Source organism: Lynx rufus, unplaced genomic scaffold (genome assembly GCF_022079265.1).
Source record: "Lynx rufus isolate CCGP_SWC_20201006 ecotype Redwood Valley unplaced genomic scaffold, mLynRuf1.p SCAF_2, whole genome shotgun sequence".
NCBI classification, from domain to species: domain Eukaryota; kingdom Metazoa; phylum Chordata; class Mammalia; order Carnivora; family Felidae; genus Lynx; species Lynx rufus.
The window spans coordinates 194,996,201-195,022,824 of NW_025814834.1; the positions used below are offsets into that span (position 1 = coordinate 194,996,201).

The 26,624-nt window shown below is 42.6% G+C and overlaps 1 protein-coding gene across 3 annotated transcripts in view; it reads right to left on the reverse strand.

The window, feature by feature from the left end:
- Positions 1–877: 877 nt before the first annotated feature.
- The window catches only part of AGO1 (argonaute RISC component 1), a 36,941-nt gene continuing 11,194 nt past the window's right edge, over positions 878–26,624 (reverse strand). Inside the window, exons 8-19 of one of the 3 annotated variants that reach the window (XM_047084034.1) lie at positions 26,295–26,442; positions 22,388–22,507; positions 21,886–22,017; positions 21,624–21,757; positions 18,366–18,550; positions 11,634–11,793; positions 11,362–11,452; positions 10,103–10,297; positions 8,316–8,450; positions 7,633–7,734; positions 7,105–7,304; positions 878–6,870 (exon numbers count right to left, since the gene is read on the reverse strand). In XM_047084034.1, the coding sequence (XP_046939990.1) occupies positions 6,762–6,870; positions 7,105–7,304; positions 7,633–7,734; positions 8,316–8,450; positions 10,103–10,297; positions 11,362–11,452; positions 11,634–11,793; positions 18,366–18,550; positions 21,624–21,757; positions 21,886–22,017; positions 22,388–22,507; positions 26,295–26,442 (1,711 nt within the window). In that variant the 3' untranslated portion in view covers positions 878–6,761. Of the gene's footprint in view, positions 6,871–7,104; positions 7,305–7,632; positions 7,735–8,315; positions 8,451–10,102; positions 10,298–11,331; positions 11,453–11,633; positions 11,794–18,365; positions 18,551–21,623; positions 21,758–21,885; positions 22,018–22,387; positions 22,508–26,294; positions 26,443–26,624 lie in introns of all 3 variants that reach the window. The other 2 variants (XM_047084033.1, XM_047084035.1) reach the window with 2 other exon arrangements.

The following is a 26,624-nucleotide window of genomic DNA, read 5'->3' on the forward strand; positions in this document are numbered from 1 at the left end:
ACTGTCTTTTTCTCTTGAGTAAGCAACCAAGAGGCAAATTCTGAAATCTTTGAACATCCATTTCTAAACCTGAAATTTGTCACAAAAATGTGTCATAATGATCATCCTCCCACTTACTCTGCTAAATACTTTATTTCTGCTTCATTGAGGGGCACAGATTTACTTTAAGTTTTATTTTAACTGGGACAACTCTCCATGTTCCAATTTCCTCAAGTTTGATCAACCTCACTAACCCTCGTTGCTGAAAAGGAGCTGGGTACGGTCGGCTTGCTCTCAAGGGAATCTGACAGGTGGTAGACACAGGTTAGCTTTGCAATTTGAAGTCACAACACTTGGCCTCCAGAGGAATGTTAGGCCCATTTATGTACACACTAGCTGCCACTGAAAATTTCTCACTGGGCCTTGTGCCAGAATCCATCTCTGAGCCATCTTCCCCCATTACACAGAAATAACAGTGCTCTAGCACTACCAGGGAGGAATGCCAGAACTTACATGCTTGACAATTGTACCATCAGCTTGAGGTACAAAACCACAGAATCACCAAGTTGGGACGAGAGTAAGAAAGATGATGGTAATCTGGTTAAGTTTCTGCTTACCTGAAGAGTCAGGAATGCTGAGTCCATCCTGTGCACTCAATATCACTTCTTGACTCCCCCCTCTGTACTCACAAACCAAAAATTTCTAGATCATTTCAATTCTATTCACAAATATTGATCCCTAGATATATATTCTATGGCCTTGAGATGACAAAAAAATGAACAGAATGTAGTTTCTGCTCCTAAGAGTTCATAGGCTCTGGAGAAAGCAAGTCATGAAAATAAATAGAGCAAGCTGCTAAGTGCTATCGAGTGCACTGGAACACCATCTATGACACTGGTTAGGAACAAAATTAGGTTTGTTTATTTTATTCTTTTACAAGTAACTCCTGAGGACAGGAGGAAGCTGGAGGTGGAAGTGGTGGTTGTGATGAACAACTCGAAGTCCTAGACTTAGCTTTATTTAAATTAGGTTTTTCCAATGCTCATTTTCAAGAAATACTGAATGACCATATAGTTATAAGATCCCAAAGAAGATGGGGTGGAGGATGATAAACTGAGTAGAAAAAAAATACCTCCTCCTCACTGCAGCAGTTCATGTTGTTGATTATGCCCTTCTTGGATCCTATTCCATTCTCTTTTTTCTCCTACCTCATTAAGTAAAAAATATACAAGGTATCTACTAGTGATTTGACTGTCTTCTTAGGTTCAGCTTCCTGTCTTCATCCTTTAAATTGTGTTTCCAGAACTGGATACTATGTTTTTCTTGCTCTTTTTCTAAGCTATTTTGTTTATTCCTATGGCTTTACCTACCATATATAGGAGTATGAATCCCATTATCTACAACTACAGTTTTATAGTCTTCCCTGAGCACCAAAATATAAGTGTTTACTGGAAACCTTAAAATTGTTGCCTCATGGGAACCTCCAAACTCCATCTATACAAGGCTAACTGTCTTCACAAAATTCACCACCTTCCGTCTAGTCTCCCTTCTCCCCTAGTCTTGGTTAGAAGAATGTCTCGATATACTCATTGCTCAAGCAGAAACCTGAGCATTAGTGTCTATTCCTCTTTCACCATCTATTGAGTCCTATTAATTCTTTCTGAGTGTCTCTCAAAAATCTTCCCTTTCCTATCTTCACTGGTGTATAGCCTTATAGCCTTGTTTCAGTCCTTCATCATTTCTCTCCTGTACCAGGGAACCATTTGGCCACTCATACCCACCCACCACCACCAAACTTTAAGCTCCTTAAGGAGAGAGACATGGTTTTCCTTTTTGAATTATGTTTGCCATCTCCCCTAACAACACTGCTGGACACAGTGCTTTACATGGTTTGTTGAATGAAGAATAAATGGAGGCCTTGTGACGTATGATTACATACAATCTGCAGTTTCAATACTCTGGTGTTTTTTATCCATTTTCCTCTAGAAGTAATGGTTCTGCTCTTATAACAATCTATTACTCTAACCTAAAATCTATCACATATAATTAATCCCAACAGTTTGCTTTGCTAATGGGGGTGGGGGAAAAGAGAGAGAGAGACCGCACTTTAGAAATAGAAGCCACTGTTGTCTTTATAAAACACAGAATTGTGCTGCTGCTGTTGCTTGCTTTAGAAGGAACTGTACATTACAGCTGCTGGGATAATTTTACAATGGACTGGACAAGGTACAGCTCAAAGCAGGACACAAACACAAGTCTCAAAGGGAAACAAATGCAAACAAGTACACAGCTGTGGGGCTTCAGGGACATTTCCCCATCCATGCTGGACTTGAGAGGGATAAAAAGTTTAGAAACTAAAGTGAAACCCAGAGTAGTCACACATGCCCACCAGATGGCTGCTAAGTGCAACATCACACACCAATCAGGTTGGACTGTGCACAGGAAAGTCATTTCATTATTCCTTATTGCTACTACACCAGGGGACTCAGTGCATTCGACACATTGTCTTTACTTGCACAATCCTTGGAGAGTTTCCTATTTTCCTTTTTAAAGAAGGAACTTTGCCCTCCCCACCTTATTCTGTTTTGTTTTGAGCCCATTACCTCCACTCCCTTTCTTAGGCTCCCAAACAGCAGCCGGAGGTTCTAAATCAGTAGGAATAGAGTAAGGGGAGAGCACCAACCTAGCCTCTCTCCCTGCCCAGGGAGAAGGCAAGTCCTAATAAAAGGAGGGGGTGGGGGGAGGGAAGAGAAAACCAGAGAATCCCTTCTCCCCAATCTGCTTAGAAGGCTAAATAGGAAAGAGTGCCCTGCATATCCCTGCCATGATCAGACTTTAAGAAGGAAGGCATCCCAGCTACCATCCTAGATTGGCCTAGGCCCAGTAAATATAAAAAATAACTTCCCCCAATGTAGTTTCCAAAACTGCATTTTGGCTAGTTTGAGAGGACTTTCCACCCTGAAAGGGAAGGAACTTTCCATTCTTCTTTGTTACACACGATGCCAGGTTTAAAACACTGCCTCGCCAGCCTTGTAGACAGATAACCCATGGGCCAGCTAAGAAGTCAAAATGTCCCCTTGGCTGCCCATCCTGAGTGTCAGCCTCATTTACTGAATTCTGGACAAAAAAAAGAAAAAAGAAAAACACCCCAAACTATCCAAGAACATTGTTGTTTAGCCAAACAGGAGGCCACAGAGGAGCTATCTAGTACATGGGAACCAGGAGCTTTTTAGGGAGGTTTCACGCTTTTAGATACTTTCTTCTTCAACATTATTCTAAGCCTAAATTCCCATGAACAACAACAGCTCCAGGCTTATCCTGAGTTCAGCAGTAGCACCTCAACCCCCAATGGGTCAGACTGGACTAGAAAAATGATCAACGAACAGTGCTCTTTCCCATCTTTTATCCAAATTCTCTCCATTCTCTTCCCATCACTCTCTTCTTTCCCTATGTCCATCCCCCTAACCCTCCAACCCTGGAAACCAAGTAGCTCAACTCTAGGATGTCTTCAGAAAAGGGAGGTCCCATGTAGAGAGAAATGGAACCAGATCCAGAAAAAGCAATGAGAGAAACCTACTCCAAGGAGTGGACACGTGTGGAAGTTATCAGAAGCCCCCTGATTTCATGCCAGGTAGGCATGCCTGCTGAGTAACTTTGATGGCAGTCCAGCCCAGAGAGGACTTTACTGGGCTTGGGGAACAGATTCTTGGTCGTCTGTAGCCAAGAAGCTAAGCCTGACTGTGCTAGCTAACAGTGGGATTATCGTAGCCATGCAGAGAATTCATCATCACATAGGCAGGCAGGCCAGCAAACAAGCTTAGTGAATTGAAAAAGGGAAAAGGATCCCAAGGAAAGAGAAAAGTAGAAAAGAGAGGCAAAAGAGTAAAACGAAGGAAGCAAGAGACCTGTCCAAGAGGATGAGGCTGGGGTCCCCCAACACTTCCTCAGAGCACAAGTAAGAAGCACCACTTAAACCAAATCCAAGAAAGCCAAAGCTTGTTGCTAACACCACTTCTCAATCTGCATGCACCATCTTTCAAACAAGAATAATCATCAAGGTCAAAGTATTTTTCAAGTCTCAAAGATTAAAAAAAAAAAAAATTCAGAGCAAGAGGTTATTTTCTTGCCATCGCCCAAATTGCTTCTCTTGCTTTTTTATTTCTTGAACAGCATGTGCAATGCCAAAGGGCTAAAAAATGCATTGCAAGCCCCAGCTCAAAACCCAAATGGAGAGAGTGAGGCAAAGAGAGAAAAAGGAGAGAACATAAACTTGTTGCTGAGAGTAGGTGGCTACCATCAGCTCCCTATGGATATTTGCAAATGCTGGTGAATGACTGGACCCTCCAGGAACAGTGCCCTGATCCCAGCCCCAAAATGCACCCAAGAAGAGAACATGCAGAGCCCATTGTCCCAAGAGAGCTCCCCTCCCCAAAGGGTGACTGAACACGAAGTAGACAGTATATGAAGGCGATGGACAGGGCAGATGGAGTGTTGGCATCACTCTCTTTAGGCACTTGTGTAAGGAATGTAGGCTCTCCAGTGAGCTGCCTCCTCCCAGAGCCCTCCATTCTGTTCTTCAGCTGGGCTGTGCCCATGGGGCATCCCATACTGTAGCCAGTAGGAAAGAAGTAAAGGAGGAGTTACTCAACAGTCCTGATGCCTTCTCCATAATCAATGTTTGTGCTACGTTTTGTGAAGTTGCTGAACAAAGTAGCCAACCAGAACAGAACCTGGGATAGACTGTTTTGCATAGCAAATCTGGGTCTGTACAAGGGCTGCTGGGGAGGGGAAATGGTAGCTCTAAGCGCACAGGCCTGGATCCAGACCAGCCTCCAAGCCTGAGCTAGGTCTAAAGTGTCATGGCTTCATCACCAGATTGGGGTAAACCCAAACTCAGGCTCCTTAAAGAGGAACTTCCACACTGAAGCTGCAACTCCTCATCCCAAGCAGTGGGACAGGAAAAAATTAATAGTTAAGGAAAGAGGGGGCCTTGCCTCAAGGCCAGTAGGCACCAAGCTAGAAACCCCCTACTTTTCCAGTTCTGCAAGACAGCCAAACCCAACCTCTATCCAGGGAGACAAAAAACAAAAAACAAAACAAAACAAAGGCCCACGCCACCCACTCACATGCCCTAGTGGGAAACCGGGAAAAATTCATTTGTGTAAACAGAAGCAATAGGGAGCAGCAAAATCCCCCAGCCTGTCCACAGGACACACTGGAATCTGTGATGAGCCAAAGTGTCAGAGGACCAGAGAAAGGAAAGATGCAACTTGCAGGAAAGAGTGCAGGGCAGTGCAGAAGAGGGAGCCTATAGCAAGAAAAAGATATTATCTGCACAGGGGAAGGATGGAGCCTGAGCCCCACCTTAGGGAGATAACCATCCCCTACCTAGCCAGGCCAAAGAACAAGTCAGGTACATAGTTCCTTCTGATGGCTCAATGTTTCTGGGATGTAAACTTATTGGGCATGGGAGGGATTTCCAGATTTTGGCAATAGACTCAAGTTATGGTATAAAAATAACATTTAGTTTTTGCTCTTTTTTTCTTATTTTAGACCTAAAGATCATTTGTTATAAGACACCCCAGTTAAGAAATATTGAAACATAAGCAACTTGACCATCAGGGGAAAAAAGAAGCCAAGAGTGAGAAATGCTATGAAAGTAACTCCAGATCCAGGCAGGTGGGGAAACCGGGGGGACAGGAAGAACAGGAGGTGTAAATGGAAAGGCCAGGGGCCAGTCATCTCAGCAGCTCCAAGACTTGTCATGTCTGAAAGTGCAAATGTCAATGGATTTTAACCATCTTGAGGTTGTGGTCTTTTTAAAAGCTTAATGAATACGGAAGTCAATTCCTTCGAATGCAAAATAGCTGGCGCTCTGGTTGGAGGCTTGTTGGGTTAGGGGTATTTCTTCCCCACCTACCTCCTCTCCCACCCCCACCCTATCCCCCCCAAAGAAAGGTACAAAAGGTTGCAGTTCTGCAGCATTACCGTTACAGGGAAGGCACTGGTTACCCACCAGTAGGCGGAAGGAAGACAGGGTCGTGTCACTTCAGAGCTAAGTGCCATAGTGCCTTAAGTCTTACTAGGGGCTGGATGTCTGTCAGGGAGGAGGTGTAAGGTGGGGTAGAAAAAGTGGAGAGAAAGGAATAATGGAAAGGGGGTGGCAGCTGGGGGAGGAGCAACCAAAACCATTAGCATTAAAAATCTTCCTACAAACTGGATTTTCAACCCATTAAAACATCTAGTATTCTAAAATATTGATCTGGGTCTGGTTTCGTTTTTCCTCTTAAACAAATCTAGACCTTTTCTGATTAAGGCTCCTAAAAAATCCTTCCCTCCTCCCACCCACTTTTTTAAGCCCCTCACTCTCCCATCTAAAGTATCAAACCCAAACCTACCAGCTTTTGTCCGCGGGGCTGCAGAGCCGACCTTACCAAGCTGTCAGGCATGAGTCTTTAGCACTGTGAGTCACAAGAGACACCTGTGTGTATGGCGGGCACCAGTGCTGCCCCTCTTGGTCCAGTGGGGTCAGGGCCAGATGTGACAAGATGGGTGAGGGGTGGGGGTCATGAGGTGGACATCAGAAATTTCTGGCTGGTGGTCTGGCTTACTGGCCCTGTCCCCCACCCTTTCGCCCCCTTCGTAGAAAGAAGGAAACAAGGCCTTCTGAGCTCCTCCCTACCCTCCCTCCTCCTCCTCCTTGCTTCCTCTGGATTTGGGCGGCACAGCTCTTGGGGCTTGGAAAGCTTTCTTCTATCCAGTGAGGTAACAGCGTTCTGCCTTCAAGCGAAGTACATGGTGCGCAGAGTATCCTGGTGAACCTGCACGGCTTTGGCCAGGGCCTGGGGGTCCCGCCCATTGCTCTGCCCCGATATGTGGCTCCCCTCTCCACTGAAAAGCAAAAATGAAACAAGTCCTTCCTGGTGCACTGAGCTACTGCTAATCCATTCCCCCAGGTACCAATTCCCATACCACCTTATGAGAAAACCCCAACCCAGATCTGGGCAGAAGAGCCCAAGGACGTCAAATTGTACAATATTCGTTTCCTTCTGCCCAAGGAATGTTGAGAGGGTCTGGTACCCGAGGCTGAAGCAAATGGGAAGCCAGCTTGATCCCAGGCCTCACCTGTCATGCTCCTTGTCCACTAGGTGGTATCGTGCCCGGAAAGCCACCAGTCGGGCATAGTAGGCAGGTGCTGGGATAGAGACGGAGCGTGTGCATCGTACATAAGTGTGGCACAGCTGGTATGTCAAGATCTGGAGCTCGTCCGCTGTGAAACGGTTGTCATCCCAAAGGACATAGTAATGGGATGGTCGGCTGGTACCCTGGGAAGATAGGAAGGTGAGGGGCCCCAGACTGGGCAGAGGGGACAGCCAATGCTAAGGAACAGGATCACTGTTACAAGTGTAGTTGGGTTGGAAGATCCACTCAGGAATAGGCAGACACAAAGCCACCTATGTCATAAAATACCCTTGTTATGGGCAACCTGCCTAAGACATTCAAAACGTACTTCTGTTCAAGTATGCTAAAGGCTTATTAAGAGAATAATCCTGTTCTGAATGCCACTCAGTGATGACTGATATATTCTACAGGCAGTGGGAATAATCAATTCATCTTTGACCCACTGGAAACCCCAGGACATAGCCCGACTACCTGGATGCCTGCGTGGCTGCAAAGATAGAAGTCAAACTCAAATGGGTGGGTGATGTTGGTGTCCACAGTTGTCCCAGCTGGGATGTTACCACTCTTCCCAATCTGTACAGAGAAAAGACAACCAAGATCCCAAGATCTGCTTGGCCCTAAGAAGGGTTCTGACTCAATCCTACTCTGGTTCCACCAAAATCTCTGTTCCCAGAGGGTACTAGATCTTAAAATAATGGACTTCTCCTGTCACACAGACCTGTGGTTAAGTGCTGGTTTCACCATTTATAAGCTGTGTGATCTCAGCAAGTCATTTAACTTTTCTGAGGTTAAACTCCAGCTAATAATGGTACCTAACTCACAGGGCTGCTGTGAGGAAGACACCTTTGTGCAATGTCTGGCGTATAGGACAAGTTCAATGAATGGTAGTTCCCTTTCCTTTCTCTGGGAGCTGGTCTATATAGGGTCTATAGGCCAGAAAGCTAGAAAGAGGAAGAGAAAGTATAAGGGAAGGAGGGGAGAAAGAAAAAAGGGAAGAAAGTGGCAGAGGAAGGACAAGAGCCCTAGGGGGAAAGGGCCAGGGAGGATAGACAGACCAAGGACTAAATCCCCAGATTTATCTCAAGGCCTTCTTCCACATTAAGAGAAGGGAGACAGGACAAGGGTATGGATGGTTTCCTCAATTTCTCACTCACTCGCTCATTCTTGTCAGCACAAAAAAGGCGGGTGTGATGGCGTTTCTGCACCACAATATAAGTGATCCCAGGCTGGTAGTCCTTTTCCAGTTTGATGCAGGCATCACGAATGGCCAGCAGCTCATAGTGGAGGATCTAGGCACAGGGTAAGGAGAGAGACAAAGAGACATACAGCTCCTCTTGAGTCACATTTTTCTGAACTAAGTGGTTGCCATTTGTAATATGGCTTTTTGCTCAGCTTCCCTTTATAAGCTAACACCCAACCATTAGTAAGGACAGCCTCTTCCTGCCAAAATCAGCCTTATCCTCAGTTCACCTGATATGCTGCTATAAAGCCTTGGCTGGGAGGCTTGGTATCAGCAGAGAATACTCACCTGGTTCCTATGCATAAAGAGACCTAATGTCAAGACACAGAAACAAAGTACACAAACATCACTATAATCACAATGCCCAAAGTAAGGTAAATTTCAGGTTTAGAAGGATAAAAGGAATTCCCCTGTGAGCTCCAAGAACGGAGCTGAGACCATCAGAGAAGAGCAGACACACAGTTCAGGAATTGGTACAGATGTAGTAGATGAATTCAGTCCTACAAAGAAGAAAATGGACTAGCTAAAGAAGGTAAACAACCATATGCAATAGTTGCCTTGTGGCCTTAGATGTCAGGTCATGATCCCGTCCGTGGTTCTTGAGTTCGAGCCCCACATCGGGCTCCATGCTGACAGTGCAGAGCCTACTTGGGATTCTCTCTCTTTCTGCCCTTCCCCGACTTGCATGCACTCTCTGTCTCTCTGTCTCAAAATAAATAAACTTAGGGGGAAAAAAAGCTTTAAAAAAAGAAAATCTAGTAGGGGCTTCATAACTGCTGATTGCTTTACTAAGCAGTTTGAATTTTAACCCAAGGCTAGGTGAAGCCACTAGATGTTCCTGAACAGAGAAATGATAGGAAAAATTTGTCTGCTATTTTAGGGAACACTGGATGACTTAGAGAAAATTGAGCATAATAGTTAAGAGCACAGACTCTGGAATCAAGGACCAATTTGTCTGAATTCCAGTTCCATCACTGTTTAGCTTGGCTGACATTGAAGAAATTATTTAACATTTCCGAGCCTCAAGCTTCATCTGTCAAATGGGATAATAATTATTATTTCATAGAATTATTCTAGACATTAAACAGAACACATATGAAGTGCTTACTACAATTCACAGTATGTAAGTGGTACCCAATAAATGACAGTTGTATTACTATTAAACGGTAGTCAAGGAGACCAGTTCATTATACTACTCTAAACAAGAGAATATGAAGGCTTGGCAGGGAGAAATAGAAGGAACATTATGAAGGTCAACAGCAGTGGTTGTCAAAGTGTGGCCTCTAGACCAGCAGCATCGCCTACCTAGGAATTTGTCAGAACTACAAATTCTAGGAACCATCCTAGACTCACTGAATAGGAAATTCTTAGAGCCCTGCAAACTACTGTAACAAGCCCTTCAGGTAATCTTCACACATGCTAAAGTTCTGAGAACTACCAGTCTAAAGAATCAGACTTCAACATGAACCAACTAGTATACAGGCACTGAGGGTCTTCTGTTAAAAGAAAGGTCTATAGATGCTTGTACATACCACCTCTCAGTTGTGATCTCTGCTCCCAAGCCTATTGCCAATAAGCAAAGCTCTCAAAGAAGTAGCCCCTCCTGATGCCAATAGCCTAAAAAACACACCAGTGCTCTCTGCACCCATTAGGCCCTCTGGCCCCAACATGAAGGTTTTCACCACCTACTTTGGACCCTACCTGGGGGAGCTGGCCTTCAGGAACCCCATCTCGGTAGAAGATAATGCGGGTAGGCTTGAAACGGGTGGACTTGTAGAACTGGATGAGCAGCTCACGCACCATGTAGGATAAGTCTTCAATGATCTCTTGCCGGGGTCGCTGCACCCGCACAGTAGCACAGTAACGGCTGGGGTGGGCGTCCATACTGCCTACCACCTAACAATCAAAGAGGCAGGATCAGCTCCCAGAACCTCCACTCTCCCAATACTGTCAGGACATAGATTTGGAGAAATGTTCTTAGCAAAAACAAAACAAAACAAAACAAAACAAAACAATGCAATCAAATTGTAGGTTTTGGATTCAATGAGTCCTGATTTCAATCTCCATCTGATCTTTTTCCTCCTCTCGAATGGAGATAAGAATGCTACCTGCTTACAGTGTTACTGTGGTACACATAAAACACCTTGCCTAGAACCCACAGTAAGTACTTGATTAGTTCAGTTCTTACCCCTTGCAGGGGAGCATGTGAAGGCACTACTAGCTCAAAGAGTGGCCTCAATGAGCCATAAGTTTGTCCTTTTCTCAATTCAAGTGTGAATCTACCCAGGAACTGTGGTGAAGAGTGTTCTTGCAGGAGGTACAAACAATATCATTTTCAAAGTGGGTAGGGGCCAGAGCCTAGGATGGATGACCACAAGGAAAACAACGATAAGCACATTATAGGATTTCCCTGCATTTACTGAGATTATCCCAATCTGCCTAGAGAAACTTGAGAGTTGAGGAAAGAGAAGTGGGAAGGTAAGCCTGATCCCTCTAGCAATTTGTAATTCCCTGCTCCAGGGACAGGGAGCAAAGAAGTCGGGAGAGGGACTAGAAAACCATCTAATCTATTAGATGGATCAGGGGTAGGGATGGGAAAGAGGAAAGGACAATCCCAGCAACTAAGTAACCACCTTAAAAAGGATCTCAGAGAAGAGACATGGTTTTTCCCACATCCCCAAAGTGGGCATGGAGAGAGAGAGAAATTTGAACACAGAGCAAGAGTGATGTAGACTAGGCAAAGTCTCTGGCCACCACCTACACTCCCACTGCTTTCTCTGAAAAACAGATACCATACAGAGTTAGTTTTATGAAGATACCAAGGGAGTGGTTAATGGGGATGATCAGCTGAAAAAAAGTTCTTCTGAAGGGTCAAGCATAAGAGCTGAGGGAAGGAGATTATATGTAGTCTTCAGAGCTAAGATGAGAACCTTAAGAAGAAGCTGGAGAGTATCACTCACTGCTGTGATAGAAGGTTTTTTCCCATCCCCTGCTGGGGGGTGTGTAACATCTGCTCCCAGGAATATCACTGGCTGTTGAAAGACGGCAGAGCTAAACAAAGAAGAGAAAACAAATAGTGAGGAGTTGAGTCTTCTCCTGGCACCATCTAGCACTCATTTTGGTCACCTCTCCTTTGTGTCTGATTGATTCTCCCTGGCCAGGGTCCTATCTCTTTGTCAGTCCCCACCATGATACCTTGCTTGGCAAGGCAAGTGGGCAATAGAGTTCATACCGCTGGTGTGGGACTAGGATGTTGTTAATGCCACCAAGTTTGACATTGATCTTCAGGCAGAGGTTGGACAGGGTCTGAGGCGAGGTCTTGACCACATTCTTCACTTGCACACACTGTGTAGCCATTCCCAAGAGTGTATCTCCAACACGTTTCACTTCAGCTATGAGCAGGGAGAGAAGTGATTAGTGCATTCAACAAATATTTACTGAATGCTGATTAGATGTCAGGCAGTATATGAGGTGGTAGGAACACAATGATAACCAGAAACACATAGGGTCACTAATCAGAGGTTACTTTCTAGTGACTAATCTTAAGTCATGAAAAGTAAAATGATCAATGCTACAACAGAAAACTTCATGAAGCTATGAGAGCATTTAATAGCAGGCAATAACCCAGTCAGGAAAGGATTAAGTAAGTAATGATTGAAATGAAACCTAAAGATAGAAAAGGACTTAGAAGAGAGGCGGAGTGGGGCACCTGGGTGGCTCAGTTGGTTAAGTGTCTGACTTCAGCACAGATCATGATCTCGTGGTTTGAGCCCTATGTCAGGCTCTGTGCTGACAGCTTGGAGCTTGAAGCCTGCTTTGGATTCTATGTCTCCCTCTCTCTCTGCCCCTCCCCACTAGCACTCTGTCTCTCTCTCTCTCTCAAAAATGAACATTAAAAATTAAAAACAAAAAACAAAAAGAGAGAGAGGCAGAGTTGGGAGAGAACATTCCAGGCAGAGGCAACACCATCCAAAAATTCACTCTAAGAGATATGTTTGAGAAATTGAAAGGCCAACGAAACTAAAAAGGAGACCAAACGAACCATGGTATAAGAGAAAGAATGTGGTCATTAGACTGATCTAGCAAGAAATGAGGGTAGCGTGTACTAAGACAGCTGCTTAGATGGAAAGAAACTGATTTCAAGAGATATTTAAGGGACTCAGTGATGATATATGTGAGCAAGGAAAAAGAATTTTTATGGATAACTTCAAGTTTCTAGCTTTTGTAATAATTTTGAGATAGTTTGAGTTTGAAGTGCTTTTGGTCATCCCAGTGGTATCAACTAGACAAATGAGAATAGTAGTTGAAAGCTCAACAGTCTGAAAGGAGATGCAAATTTGTCAGCTGTTCAGGTACAGGCAGTAATTGAAGGCATGATCTTGATGAGATCATCAAGGAAGAGAACAGATGAAAAGAGGGCTTAGACCTGAATCTTGAGGAACTCTCAATATTTGCAGAACGTTTAAGAAGATGAGTCTGCAAAGGAGAAGCATACAGAGAACTAGGAGGAACACAGTGTTGTATCATGAGTGCCAAGGGGAGAGAGTATTTCAAAAAGGAGCAAGTGTTCAACAAAGTCAATGCTACTAAAGATCAAGTAAAATAAGGACCAGAAACGCCCTTTGGATTGACATTGGTAATGCATAAAGGCAAAAACTATTTAGGTGTTACAAAGTACCAAGGAGGAGATGTGGGATCAATGAAGGATTTAGCATGTTTTCAATGAGAGAGACTGAGCATGTTTAAAAAGCTAAAATGATCATTTCCACTGTTAAGAGAGATGGAGTAGTTAGTGGCAAACCAGTGCTTCTGCAGAGAACATTCAGAAAAGCCAGACAAAATACAGAAATCCTCTTCTGAAGGCAGCAGAGAGGTGCTCAGACAAGAACTGAAGGGCAAAAACTCCAGAGAGGAACAGAATCTCACCAAGGTGAGCTGTCTTCTGCAACTGCTTTTACCCTGGGTACACATTTGCTGATTCTAGGTATGGACAGGAGGCTGAGATTCTAGGCTTTGCACCAGCAGAGGAACCACTGCCAAGAGATGAAGAAAGCAAGAGTTTCTGAAGGAGATAGACCAGTTCTATATGTGAAAGGTTAAAATCATATATATACATATATATATATATATATATAAAATACATATTATATAATATTTATATATATATAATTTTTTTAAAGAAAACATAGACCATTATTTTATGATCTTGGGATTTCTTAAACAGAATGCAGAAAGTACTAGCCATAAAGAAAAAATATTACACAAATTGAACTACATTAAAATTTTAAATTTCTGTTCAACAAAAGACTCCATTAAGAAAGCAAAAAGACAAGCCACAAAGCACAGAAGATATGTATAATGCACATACGTATTAAGTAAAGGAATTATAAAGAACATCTATTAATCAGTAAGAAAAAAGTAGTTAAGGCAAAGGAAAAAAAGGGAAAGACTTGAGCAGGCACTTTACAAAAGAGGCTACTGAAATAGCCAATAGACATATAAAAAGATATCCAACTTTATCAATCATCAGAGAAATCAAATTAAAAGCACAACACAATTATTACGGAATACCACAAAAACGGCTAAAATGAAAGAGAGAATACCAATTTGGGTAAGGATATAAAATATCTAGAAGTCTCATACACTGTTGGTTTAAGTGTAAAGCGTACACTTCCCTCTTCGAGTGCTTGGGTGGCTCAGCTGGCTGAGCATCTGACTCTTGATTTTGGCTCAGGTCATGATCTCATGGTTGTGGGATCAAGCCCCATGTCTTTCTGCACTGGGTAAAAAGCCTGCTTAGGATTCTGTCTCTCTCCCTCTGCCCCTCCTCTGCTTGTGCACTCTCAAAAAAAAAAAAAAAAAAAAAAAAAAAAAAAAAATATATATATATATATATATATATAAATCCCTCCTAGATACACACCCAATCAAAATGGGTATATATGTTCAAAGGATATGTACAAGAATGTTCACTGAGGCATTATTTATAATAGTAAAAACTGGAAACAATGCAAATATGTCCACTGACAGTAGAATGGATAAATACATGTAAACTGTATTTTACTCAATATGATGGAAAAACTGCAACAAACTACAACAAACATGTTGAATCTCACAAACATAATAGTGAGTAAAAGCCAGACACCAAAAAGTACATAATAAACAATTCATTTCTATAAAGTTCAAAAACTGTCAAAACTAATCCATGATATTAGAAGCCAGAAAAGCGACTACCACTAATGGGGAGTTGTAGTGACCAGCAGCCTGAGGTTATAGTAATGTTTTGTTTCCCAAACTGGGTACTGGTTACCCTGGTGTGACATTTTGTAAAAATTCAGTGAACTGAACTCTTAAGATTTCTATATGTATACTATAATAAAAAGTTTACGTTTAAAAAAAAGGCAATAGTATCAATTTAGTGGAAAGTATGGAGTTGAAAATGCTAAGGACAGGTTGAGATACAGTACCAGATCAGAACGGGGCAAATGTCACACTATCCTTCTATATTCTTAGGGCAGCCACAATGCAACTGACCTTGCTTTGGCCTCCAGGGAGGGAAGGTAGGGGTCTTTAGAAGAATCTAACTGCTCTTCTCATCTGCTGGCTTAATTCCTAGACAATTGGCTAAGTTGTCCAAGTGGTATAATCAAGAAACAGTATGTAAGTAGAAGAAGCCCAAAATCCTAATCAAGTCTGAGACTGGACAGAGGTATAACATTACTGAGCCCAGGGTGGGGAAAATTCTCTGAGTAAGCACTGACCTCCCCAAGCATGCTATACTACATTATACTACTTTCCAAGCAAAACAAATACTGGATTCTCCCCTTTGCTGGAGGGAACCAGAAATGTGGATAATTACTCAAGGCAGTTCTCCTAAAAAATATCCTTATTTTGCATCCAAGGGCCATCAATTTAATGGCCAAGAGAGACTTGGATTGAAGATCAACCAACCTCACTACATAAGCAATTATTAAGTATCATGTCAATGGAAGGTTCCACCTTATATGTGCAGAGGAAAGAAGGTTTCAGAGCAAAATAAGATCTACCCTATGCTCAAAATAATATCAAGGTAGGTAGTAACTGATCAGCAGCCTGATACAATTTCCAGAAAGATGTATCTTCTAGGTAGGATAAGAGATGGCTTCCGGGAATAAGTATATTTATTAATAACTTTATTTTTGTGAGGAAGAGTGAGAGAGACAGAGAGACAGAGAGAGCATGCACACGTGGGGAAAGGGGCAGAGAGAGAGGGAGACACAGAATCCAAAGCAGGCTTCAGGCTCTAAGCTGTCAGCGCAGAGCCCGATGTGGGGCTTCAACCGTGAAATCATGACCTGAGCCGACGTCAGATGCTTAACAAACTGAGCCGCCCAGGTGCCCCTCGAATAAATACATTTAAACTGGGACTTGAAGGATAGAGAGAATTTTAAGGGCAACATGGGGAATAAGAAGAGTACTTAGATATTTTAGACAAAGGCAAATGAGGTAAGCAAAACCAGAGAATAGAAAGCACAGGCAAGAAATGAGCATCTACAGTATCTACAGTGTGCTAAGCACTGTTACATGTTGCTTTCTTTTATCATTTATTTATTTTTGAGAGAGAGAGAGAGAGAGAGAGAGAGCGTGCACGCACAAGCAGGGGAGGAGAAGACAGAGGAGAAGACAGAGAATCCAAAGCAGTTTCTGCACTGTTAGCACAGAGTCCGACCAGGCACTTGAACCCACAACTGTTGAGATCATGACCTGAGCTGAAATCAAGAGTCGGACACTTAACCAATTGAGCCATACATGCTGCTTTTTTTTTTTTAATTATTTTTTTTTTAATTTTTTTTTTCAACGTTTATTTATTTTTTGGGGGACAGAGAGAGACAGAGCATGAACGGGAGAGGGGCAGAGAGAGAGGGAGACACAGAATCGGAAACAGGCTCCAGGCTCTGAGCCATCAGCCCAGAGCCTGACGCGGGGCTCGAACTCACGGACCGCGAGATCGTGACCTGGCTGAAGTCGGACGCTTAACCGACTGCGCCACCCAGGCGCCCCGATGCTGCTTTTTATATAATTAATTCATGAGGCTCAGAAAGGTTAGGTAATTTGCCTATATCAGTAAACTGGCATCACCAGGATTAAAATCTATTTCAAATTCTATCTAATTCCAGAAAAAGTGATCGTTCCAGTATGTGTGGCAAAGGGAACAATACAAGATAAAGCTGAAAAGTTAAACATAGATCAGGACCCTGAAAAATTTTTATTTTGTGAATTTGAGCCAATGAAGGTTTTTTTAGGAGTAGAGTCACAAAAGGTCTCATCAAGTAACCTATTCAAGAAAGACTTAAGAAGAGGGGCACGTGGGTGGCTAAGTCAGTTAAGTGACTTCGGCTCAGGTCACAATCTCACAGTTTGTGGGTTCAAGCCCCGCATGAGGCTCTGTGCTTACAGCTAGGATCCTGGAGCCTGCTTCGTATTCTGTGTCTCCCCCTCTCTCTGCCCCTACTTGTGCTCTCTTTCTCTCTCTGCTCCTACCCCACTTGTGCTCCTTCTCAAAGATAAATAAACAAACATTTAAATGAAAAAAGAAAAAGGAGAAATGTTAAAATTAAGTTGAAAAGTATGGGTGGAGACCAGAGAATGTATCTTAAAACTGTAAAAAAGAACATTGGAGATGAAGCAACGAGAAGACAGACTGCCTCCAGAATTCGGATAAAGGTACTCAGAAGCAATTATGATGCCAAACACAGAAGAAGTAAAGATAAGAGCTTACTAATAAAGACAGGAGAAGATACTAAAGACATGGTCCACCAAAACACATTACAAGAGCAGACAATACATCCATTTTATTCACCAACGCATTTAGGACCTAGCACAGTATTTCTCACACATAGTAGGTAATCAATAAACTCCTATAGAAGGGAAAAAGGTCAAAAGCAACAAATGAGAGACAGAGGTAAAGGATTGGATCAAGATTTTAATAATACATGATAGCATATAATAATAGGTGATGATTTAAGCAACTGAAATAAATGAAAATTTCACTAGAATGTAAAGACAGAGAAGGCAGGATACAGAAATCTGGAAAATACCAGGCATATCTGGTAATGACAAAAGTAATTCGAGAGAGACAGGAGAAAATATCAGAAGTCAAGAGAAGTGAGAAAGGTCACAGATAGCTTTCTGCAAGGGAAGTTTAGGAGAAAGTTAGAAGACAGATGAAAGACGCAAAGGAGTAAGTAGCTGGTGAGGAAATGGCCTAGAAAATGTAGAGAACACATTCAAAAGGTATGATGAAGAAAATCAAGAAAATAGGAAGACAAAAGCTAAAGGAGATGGCATGATTGTGGTAATGTGCTCTTGGGTGGGGAAACTGAAGAAGTTGGAGGGTTAAAGGGTATGAAGTCCCAAAAGTAGCAGGATGAGATAGGAATAAGCGCATACAAGGGTTGAACAAGGTAAGAGGAGGAACAGCTCTTCCTTTGAAACTGGAGACGTGGAGGGAAAAGAGAGTAAAAGAACTGTGCCAGAGTTATATATTGTCACCCCTCTCCTTAAAAGTGGGAGAGAAGAAAGCTTCTCAGAAAGTCCAAGTCATTCCCAGGCAACAGACCACTTACAGAGCCACCACAAATTCCACTTGAGTGTGCTTTACGATGTCCTGGTAGACAACACACTCCTAGGAACAGGAGTCTGGACTGACCCATTTCTCTATCTGGCCCAGCTTTGCCTGGCATAAAGACCAGAACCCAGAGGATCCCAGTAAATGTTACTGGGATGGAGTGTGAGCAGGTAAGCAGGACCTGGGATGATTCAATAGCTCATACAGGCTGATATTTCTCCTATAAAAGGAATAATGACATTAAGGAAGAACTCTGGCTAGATCAAAGAACCCACACTGAGTCCTCCCTGGGAGCCTCCAGGGAGCTACCCTGAGAAGAGTCCTATCTTCATTATCACTGTCCCCAGAGAACTGTACCATACACTGGCGTCTTCCCTGGCAGGATGACGATAATGAGCTGCAGCCCTGAGTAGGTGTTCTTGAGATGCCGGAACATGGGCTCCACGCTGTCTGCCCCCTGCGCATATTTGCAGAAGCAAGGCTGGCCCTGGATGGGCATCCCTGCATCCTTGGAAATCTTCCGCAGCTGGTCTGTGAAGTTCCTGCAGCACAAGTATGATCATGACAGGAGGCAGTGAGTCCCACTTTAATACCTCTGAATAAATGCCTCCATCTTAGGTACCTAGCACTATGATAACCACTGAGAGATTCTGAGATAAATGAGATATGATCACAGCCAGTGTAAAAAACACATTTGTAGTTGAGTAGGACAAAACCAAGCTTGCTAAGTATTTAATGGTGCAAACAGAGAGCCAAGGGATCCCAGAGAAAGAATCTGTGGGAATTGAGTCTCCACCTTGTCCCAATCAGCAATTGATTCCTGTGCACTAAGTCCATAGCAATAGGCAAATGCCCAAGAGAAAGGCTTCTGCTCATATTAAAAGAAGCTCCAACAGTGATCACAGCACAGGAGGTGCTCAGTAAAAATGAATTCCCTCCTCCCCTACTGATTCTTTGAGACCTAAGAGCAAATAATTAAACAAGCTTCTTTTCTTTGGCTTTAGGGCTTTGCCCTACGAAAGGAAGAAAGGGTACATATGTAGTAGATTTTAAAAAATCTAACTACATAAATACAGTAACAAATTGAAATGGGTAGCAGGAAATTTAACTTGTGAAAATCCTACATTCAGATTAAAAGCAATATACAAGTAGACAATAAAAGGAATTGTTTAGGGGACATTATATACCATACAAATAGCAATACGATAGATTCAAAAGTCTATATAGTAAGAAAATAAATATTTTTTAACATATTTAGTAAACACACACACAAAATAAATACAGTATGATACTATTATATAAAATTTAAAAGCATATATATATAGGTTTACAAAATATATAAATTAGATAGGAAGGTCATGATAGTTCATGACAGTGGCTACATCAGAAGGCAGGAATGGAACTAGGATTGAGGATATAAAGGAACATCAAATTTAATAAGTCAAATTTAATAAGTGGGTCTCTACTTCAAAGAAAGTGGTATTCCCAATCTTCTCTCTACCACCAGATCACACTTGGTATATTGTGTCCTGTGCTGGGGACCACGATGTGTTTAAAGAAGTCTAGAATGGAGAAGGTCTTGAAATCCTGTCCTAAAAGTGATATAGCTGAGGTAACAAGACTTCTTTAGCCAGAAGTAAAATGCTGAGGGTTGACCCTAGGACACCCTCATCCATCCCCAATTACCAATTTATACACCTCCATAGCCACCTCTTCTCCCTCTGTCTCAGTAGAAAGGATGCCTTTTCCTGTACTCTGGGGATCCCATCCCTCATACACAGTTAGGAACTTTGCTCTATTTCCTTTCTAGATTCTCAGAGTTCTGTCTTTAGCTTCTGTTCACTATTTACATTTTCCCTGGACAATCTCATCCACTGCCATACCTTCAGACTCCCAGATTTTAATCTTTAGCCTAGAACCAAACATCCAACTAGGTACCACTGACGCAGGTATACAAGCCATATTCTTACCCCTTGCATCTGAGGATACTGAGAGAATGGGATGTCTGATGAACTGACTCCCAATTCCAAGATTCTAGGTTTATTAGTTTCTGTACCCCAAAATATCCAAAACAATGGATTGTTTCTCGAACTGGACATGGGAATAAGAGAGAAGCACACAAAAGGATTTATCTTCCAATAAGGTGACACAAAGGCAGAGAGCTGGGAGCCTTTCCAATATTGCTGTGGGCCAACTCTCCAATGTTAGGCCGAGGCTAGGAATGGCTTGACCCAAATGGTGCTAAAGTCCCAAAAACCCAGGAAAGGAGACAAGAGGAACTCATTTAAAAGAAACTGTAAGTATGATGGTAGTAGTCGTGCATCTGTGAGAGCAGAGGGGAGAAGGACAGGCAGGGCAGCCAGAGTCCCCACATTCATCAGGTGCTACTGTAACTAATTCTCATTAAAATCCCAAAGCCAGCTGAACCTGCCAGGGAACAAAGCTCTATCATCCTTGTCAATAACGAAAGTGGTCAGCTCCACCAGCTCTTCCTCCGCCTAGGAGTGCACTGACCCTATTCCGGACGCAGAGTGAATAAGAAGGCACTGCTTCAAAAGAATGCAGGCACTAATCAACTGTACACTTTAAATGGGTTAATTTTGTGGTATTTGAAATACCTCATTAATAATAAGACTGCAGGGGGAGTGCCTGGGTGGCTCAGTCGGTTAAGAGTCCAACTTTGGCTCAGGTCATGATCTCACAGTTGGTGAGTTCAAGCCCCACATCAGGCTCTGTGCTGACAGTTCAGAAAGCTTTGAATTCTGTCTCCCTCTCTCTCTCTTTCCCTTCCCCACTTGTGTTCTGTCCCTCTCACCCTCAAAAATAAATAATAAAACATTAAAAAGATAATAATAATTATAATAAGACTGCAGGGAAAAGTCAGTTACTTCTTTACTATTTACTCATTCACCCAAGACCATTACTCCCCTAAAATGTTCCTTTAAACCATTTGGCTGTATCATTTTCTTCATTGCTGTCATCTATTCCTAGTCTCTCAGCCACAGGTAGCTAAGAGGCCCTTACAACTCATGTTCATCTAATTCAGGTCACTTGGACTTGAATGAAAAAATTGTATGTATAGGAGAGAATAGCTCAGAGAACCAGATGAGCTTTTGTTTCCAATGAGGAATAGAAACTTAGAAACCTCAGATCTAATTTGATCCCAACTCTGACACTTTCTTAATATGCAAACCTTGTACAAGATACTCTTTGAGCCTCAGTTTCCTAAAAATGGAAATACCACCACCTACTCACTGTGAAGATGAAATGAGAGAACATAAAATTAGGTATGGTGCTGGTACAACACTATGGTCATCACTACTATTATTTACTACCAATGTTAATAATTATAACAATAAAATAATTCAGGCCCCCCTCAGGAGATTCATGCCCTGAAATCATCTCTGACACAGATACAGCTCTTCATCAAGACTTCTGACCGCAGATGGACAGAAAAGGAGCAGGTAAAAGTTTGAGCCAGAAAGAACAGGGAAGCAGGGTCAAAAGTCAGAAAGAAGAGACTACAGAACAAATCTTGGCTCTTTGTGGGTAGGGGAAGGTAGGCAGCTCTAAGGTCCTTCCCACCCTTCCACCCATACACCCAACCCTCCTTACTTGAGCACCTCTTCTCGACACTGCTTTTGGGGTGCGAAGCAGGCGATGGCCCAGACTTTGATCTCAATCCCATTGTAGAACTGTTTTCCCCGCATGTCCCAGACACCCTGATTAGGTGTGGCAATGGCCCGGTTCTGGGGATAGGCAGAGGGGGCGTCCAGGTGAGCCTCAGTAGAGCCAGGTGAGTAGGGGAACAAAAGCCCCTGGAAACATAACCCAACTCCCCCCACCATATGCCCCAGAGATGTTGTCTGGCCCTGACCCTGCTCACCCGGCCGCCGTACTGCAAGATGGGCGCCGGCAGCACTCGCCCTGTCACCTCCGTCATGTCATCCTTCACTTTGATCCCAAATTCCTGGATGTAGGGATCTAGATTGTAGCTGGCATTCTTCATCTGTAAGACAAAAGAAGGGGATCTCAGGGGAGCAGCAGCTTGGCAATACTGCTCACCCTCTGGGTCCCAAGGAGAAAGCCCTGAAGAGCAGCTGGGGCTGGCAAGTAATAGCCCTAAAAAAGGGGGGAAAGTGGAAAATGAAGTAAGTGGGAGTGGATAACACAGGGAAGTAATACAGGAGGGAAAAAGAAATAGGAAGCCAAGTAGCTACAGGGTCAAGAAACAAGAGCAGTCCTATGGAATCCCAGGCAAGAAATCCAGACTTGTGTTCTCCTGAGGATCCTGCCAAGGCAGAAAAGCATCTATGCTACCAGGGGCCCCAATGACTGAGCAACCAAGCATACATTTATTTCTCTGCAGCCCTACTGACCAGGCGGCTAATCTCCTCCTGTCTGTCTGGGGCCGACCTAGCTGTAGCCTTTATCATGGTCGAAGTCTGGTTGTCGGTCAACTTCTTAATGCAGCGCTGCCCAGCCACAATGTTACAGACCTGAGGAAACGAGAAGGACAGGTAGCTCTGGCTTGAGTACAGTCCACCCTGTACCCAGAGCCCCACAATAAGGGAAGAGACCTTGGCTGTCAGCCCTGGGAAGGGGACTGCAAAATCCCCTGTGCAGAGATAGGTAAGTTAGAAAATATCCACTTGCAATACAAAGGCAATATAGCCACTTTGTCATTAAGAGGTTGGGATCCAGAGCCAGATCTGGGCCCAGGTCTCATGTTAATTGGGGAGAACAGAAACAAACTCATAGGGCTGTTTGGAGACTAAATAAAATAAAGCACTTAAAGGACTGAGTACAATTCTGGAACACAGTAAACACTCAGTAAACTCTAGCATAAATTATTATTTACCAAATGACCCAGTAAACAGCTCTTCTGCATACTAAAAAACTCAATATACACAAACTGGATTCTTAAGGTAATAGACAGCTCTCCAATGGTGACAAGCAGTCAGTTGCTCCCCTGCAACTCACCAGGAAACCTAGAAATGATTCTTAATGCTTGAGCCCCAGCCTATAGATGATCACTGAGCCCTGGACTACAGAAATCACTGTCTCAGTTGGCTGACAGCATCCTCTGTTGGTGTGAGGAATATCCTGTCATGTGTTCCTCTGTTTGGGGCCCAAGAGAACACAGTGGAGATCAGAAAAGACTTTCTAGCAATGTGAAAGACTTCCATTCCCCAATATACTATATTCAGGATGCCATGAACAGGAAGCCTTTTTGGAGAGTAGAGAGAGCCAGCAGGTTGGGAAGATTTGAATCTGAAGCCCAGCTTTGCCATTTCTAGGTGATATTACCTTGGGCAGGTCTCTTAACTACTCTGAGACTATGCTTCTTTAATTTCAGTCATGGGAGAAAGCATTAGCTATCTATGGGGGTTGTTGTGAGGATTCAGACAAAATGAAATATATAACTTGTTCCCACAGGGCCAACACTATGTAAGTGCTGGTTTTCCTTCTAATTTCCAAACTTCATGCCGAACAATGATAGGGAAACGCAGAACAAAGTCACCTGCCTTTAAATTCCATATCCCAAAGAATACACAAATTAGTCAATTCAATTAATAAAAATCCAGAATTGTCAAAAATTACGAGATTGCTCTCTTAAAAGCACCTTAAAGTTGTAGCATTCTTGATTGATGATTTCAGCTACAGAATCAACACTAGGAAAAGACTAAAGCAAGGATGTGGAGAAATTGAAACTCTTGTGCATTGCTGGTGGAATGTAAAATGGTACAGCCACTGTAGAAAACAGTATGGGGATTCCTCAAAAAATTAACCACAGAATTACCATGATTCAGTAAATCCACTTCTGAGTATATACTCAAAAAAAGTGAAAGCAGAGACTAGAATGAATACTGTACACATATAATCATAGCAGCATTATTCATAACAGCTAAACAAGTAGAAACAACCTAAGTGTCCATCAATGAATGAATGCATTTTTTTTAAAGTGGTATATACATAGAATATTATTCAGCCTTAAAAAGGAGGAAAATTCTGACACATGCTACAGTATAATGAACCTTGAAGACATTATGCTAAGTGAATATGCCAGTCAAAAGAAAGCCATATATAATTCCATTCATATGAAATGTCCATAATAGACAAATGCACAAAGACAGAAATAGATTAGTGGTTACTAGGGGCTGGTTGGTAGAGAGTAGGAATGTAAGTGACTGCTAATGGGTATGGGTTTTCTTCTGGGGATGATGAAAATGTTTTACAATCAGATAATGATGATGGTTATACAACTCTGAATATACTAAAAACCACTGAATTGTACATTTGAAGAGGGTAAATTTTATGGCATATGGATTATATTTCGATAAAGTTATTCTTAAAAAAATCCCACCTGGCTATAAAAGCCTACATAATAAGACCCTGTACCTCTCTCTGAAATCATCCCCTACTACTTTTCCCCTCATATACCATACGCCAGCCACTATGGCCTTCTCTCTATTTCTCAAAAAATCCAAGTTCCCTGCTGCTTTAGAGCCTTTGTACTTATTATTTACCTCCTGCCTGAAAGGTTCTTCCCTCAGGTTATTACGAAGTTGGTTCTATCTCATAGTTTAGGACTCAAATGTCTCCTACAAAAGGACCTCCCTGAGTACAAGGACTAAAGTGGCTCTCCAACCCCCTCCTCCTTTACCTATATCCCCTTAATCTGTTTTATTATTCTTATACCACTTACCACCATCTGAAACTATCTTATTTATCAATTTATTGTCTATCTCCCCCTTCTAGAACGTAAGCTCCGTGACAGCAGGGACCTTGTCTGTCTTGTTAATCTCTACATTCCCGGCACCTAAAAGAGCATATGACACACGGTAGGAGCTCAATAAATATTTGTTAAATAAACAAACAACAAGAATAAAAATATACATTATATAAATTATTCCCCTTGGAAACTAATGTTTCAACAAAAGTAATGTTAATTTGCTGACAATATATTTAACATAATTTAGCTTACAGTAGATAGCCTAAGCTGGGATTGTCCCTGAAGACTCTTGTTTACACCTCAAAAGAACATACTGCCTTCCTCTCGCTTTCCAGGTATCATCAGCTATTAACTAAAGTCAGAGTTCTTGGGTTTTGGGATCACATCGCTTCTCGGCCTAATTCCCTCTGGCTAGTTCTAAAATCCTAGGGGCTCCTAGGTGGTTCAGTCAGTTAAGCATCTGACTTTGGCTCAGGTCATGATCTTGCAGTTCACGGCTTTGAGCCCTGCATCAGGCTCTGTGCTGACAGCTCAGAGCTTGCGGCCTTCTCTGAATTGTGTCTCCCTCTCTCTCTGCCTTTCCCTCATTTGCACTCTGTCTCTCTCTGTCTCTCAAAAATGAAATCAACATAAAAAAAAAAATTTTTTTTAATCCTAGAAGCTCACAGAAGGCTTGAGCTTTGGTCCCAGCTATCTGACTCCTGCTATGGGAAGAGAGTAAGATGTCATTCTAGGTTAGTGCTTCTCCAGTTTGAATGTTCATGAGTCCTCTTTGGATTCTGTTAAGACAGATTTTGATTCAATAGTTCTAGGTGGAACCTAAGATTCTGCATTTCAAACAAGCTCCTACCCAGGTAATATCTATGCTATTGGTCTACAGACCACATTTTGGGTAGCACTAGACTAAACAATGAAGTAGTCAGCAATAATTTCTCCAAAGACATTTTGGCTAGTGTGTGTATACCAAATCAAATACAGCCCAATGACTCTGCATTTGTATTCTATGGCTTAAATAGCATTACTGTTCTTTAATTGCAGGATTTCAAAGGTCTGAAGCATAAAAATACGATCAATCTTGGGACTAAAACTTTTTCAAAAGGACACATTGATCATCACATTGATAACATGAATAGAATTCACGTTATAGGTAATACCTATCTCCATTTTCTGCAAAATAAGGTATACTTACATCTCTAGGTCATTTAGGATCCCCAGCTCCAGACACAGTAAGAGAAATTAAAAGGACATGAATGTGGGTATCTGAAATATCTGTCCTGAATGAACTAATTATTTATTAAATAGTAAACACAGCTTTTACCTCTGCCTGGCAGTCCTGAAAGAACATGAGAGCAGGATGAGGGATAATGAAAGAACGTAGCAGGTAAGAATGGGGCCTACATTTCACAGAATGACCTCATACCTCTCAGAATGTCAATTTTCCTAACTTCAAAATGAGAGTAAGAGACTACGAATGGAAGAACAGAACTCTTATGATCAGTGCGCAGGTACAATGCTTGTTCTCCAGCCCAGCCATTACTTGGCAGCCTCACCTCTAGGGGCAGGTAGGTATGCTTTTGTTCCTGGCCAACTTGCAGGCAGGGCAGGTGGGGATACTTGAGCTGAAGGTTATATTTCTGCTTGAAATACTGTGCCACTGTGCACTCCACAGTCTGTCCACTCTCCAACTGCAAGGGAAACCTGTTTGGGTGAAGGGAAAAAGGTGTCAGGGCCCAGCATTTAATCCCACCTCTTTAGACTTACAACCATGGGAAGTCCCAGACTTGGCTTCATCCCTATCCAGACTCTTTGAGCATTGCCACTCATGGGAAAGCAGGCAATACAGGGCTCCCAGAGTAAAGCCAAAGATTTGAGAGGCAAGT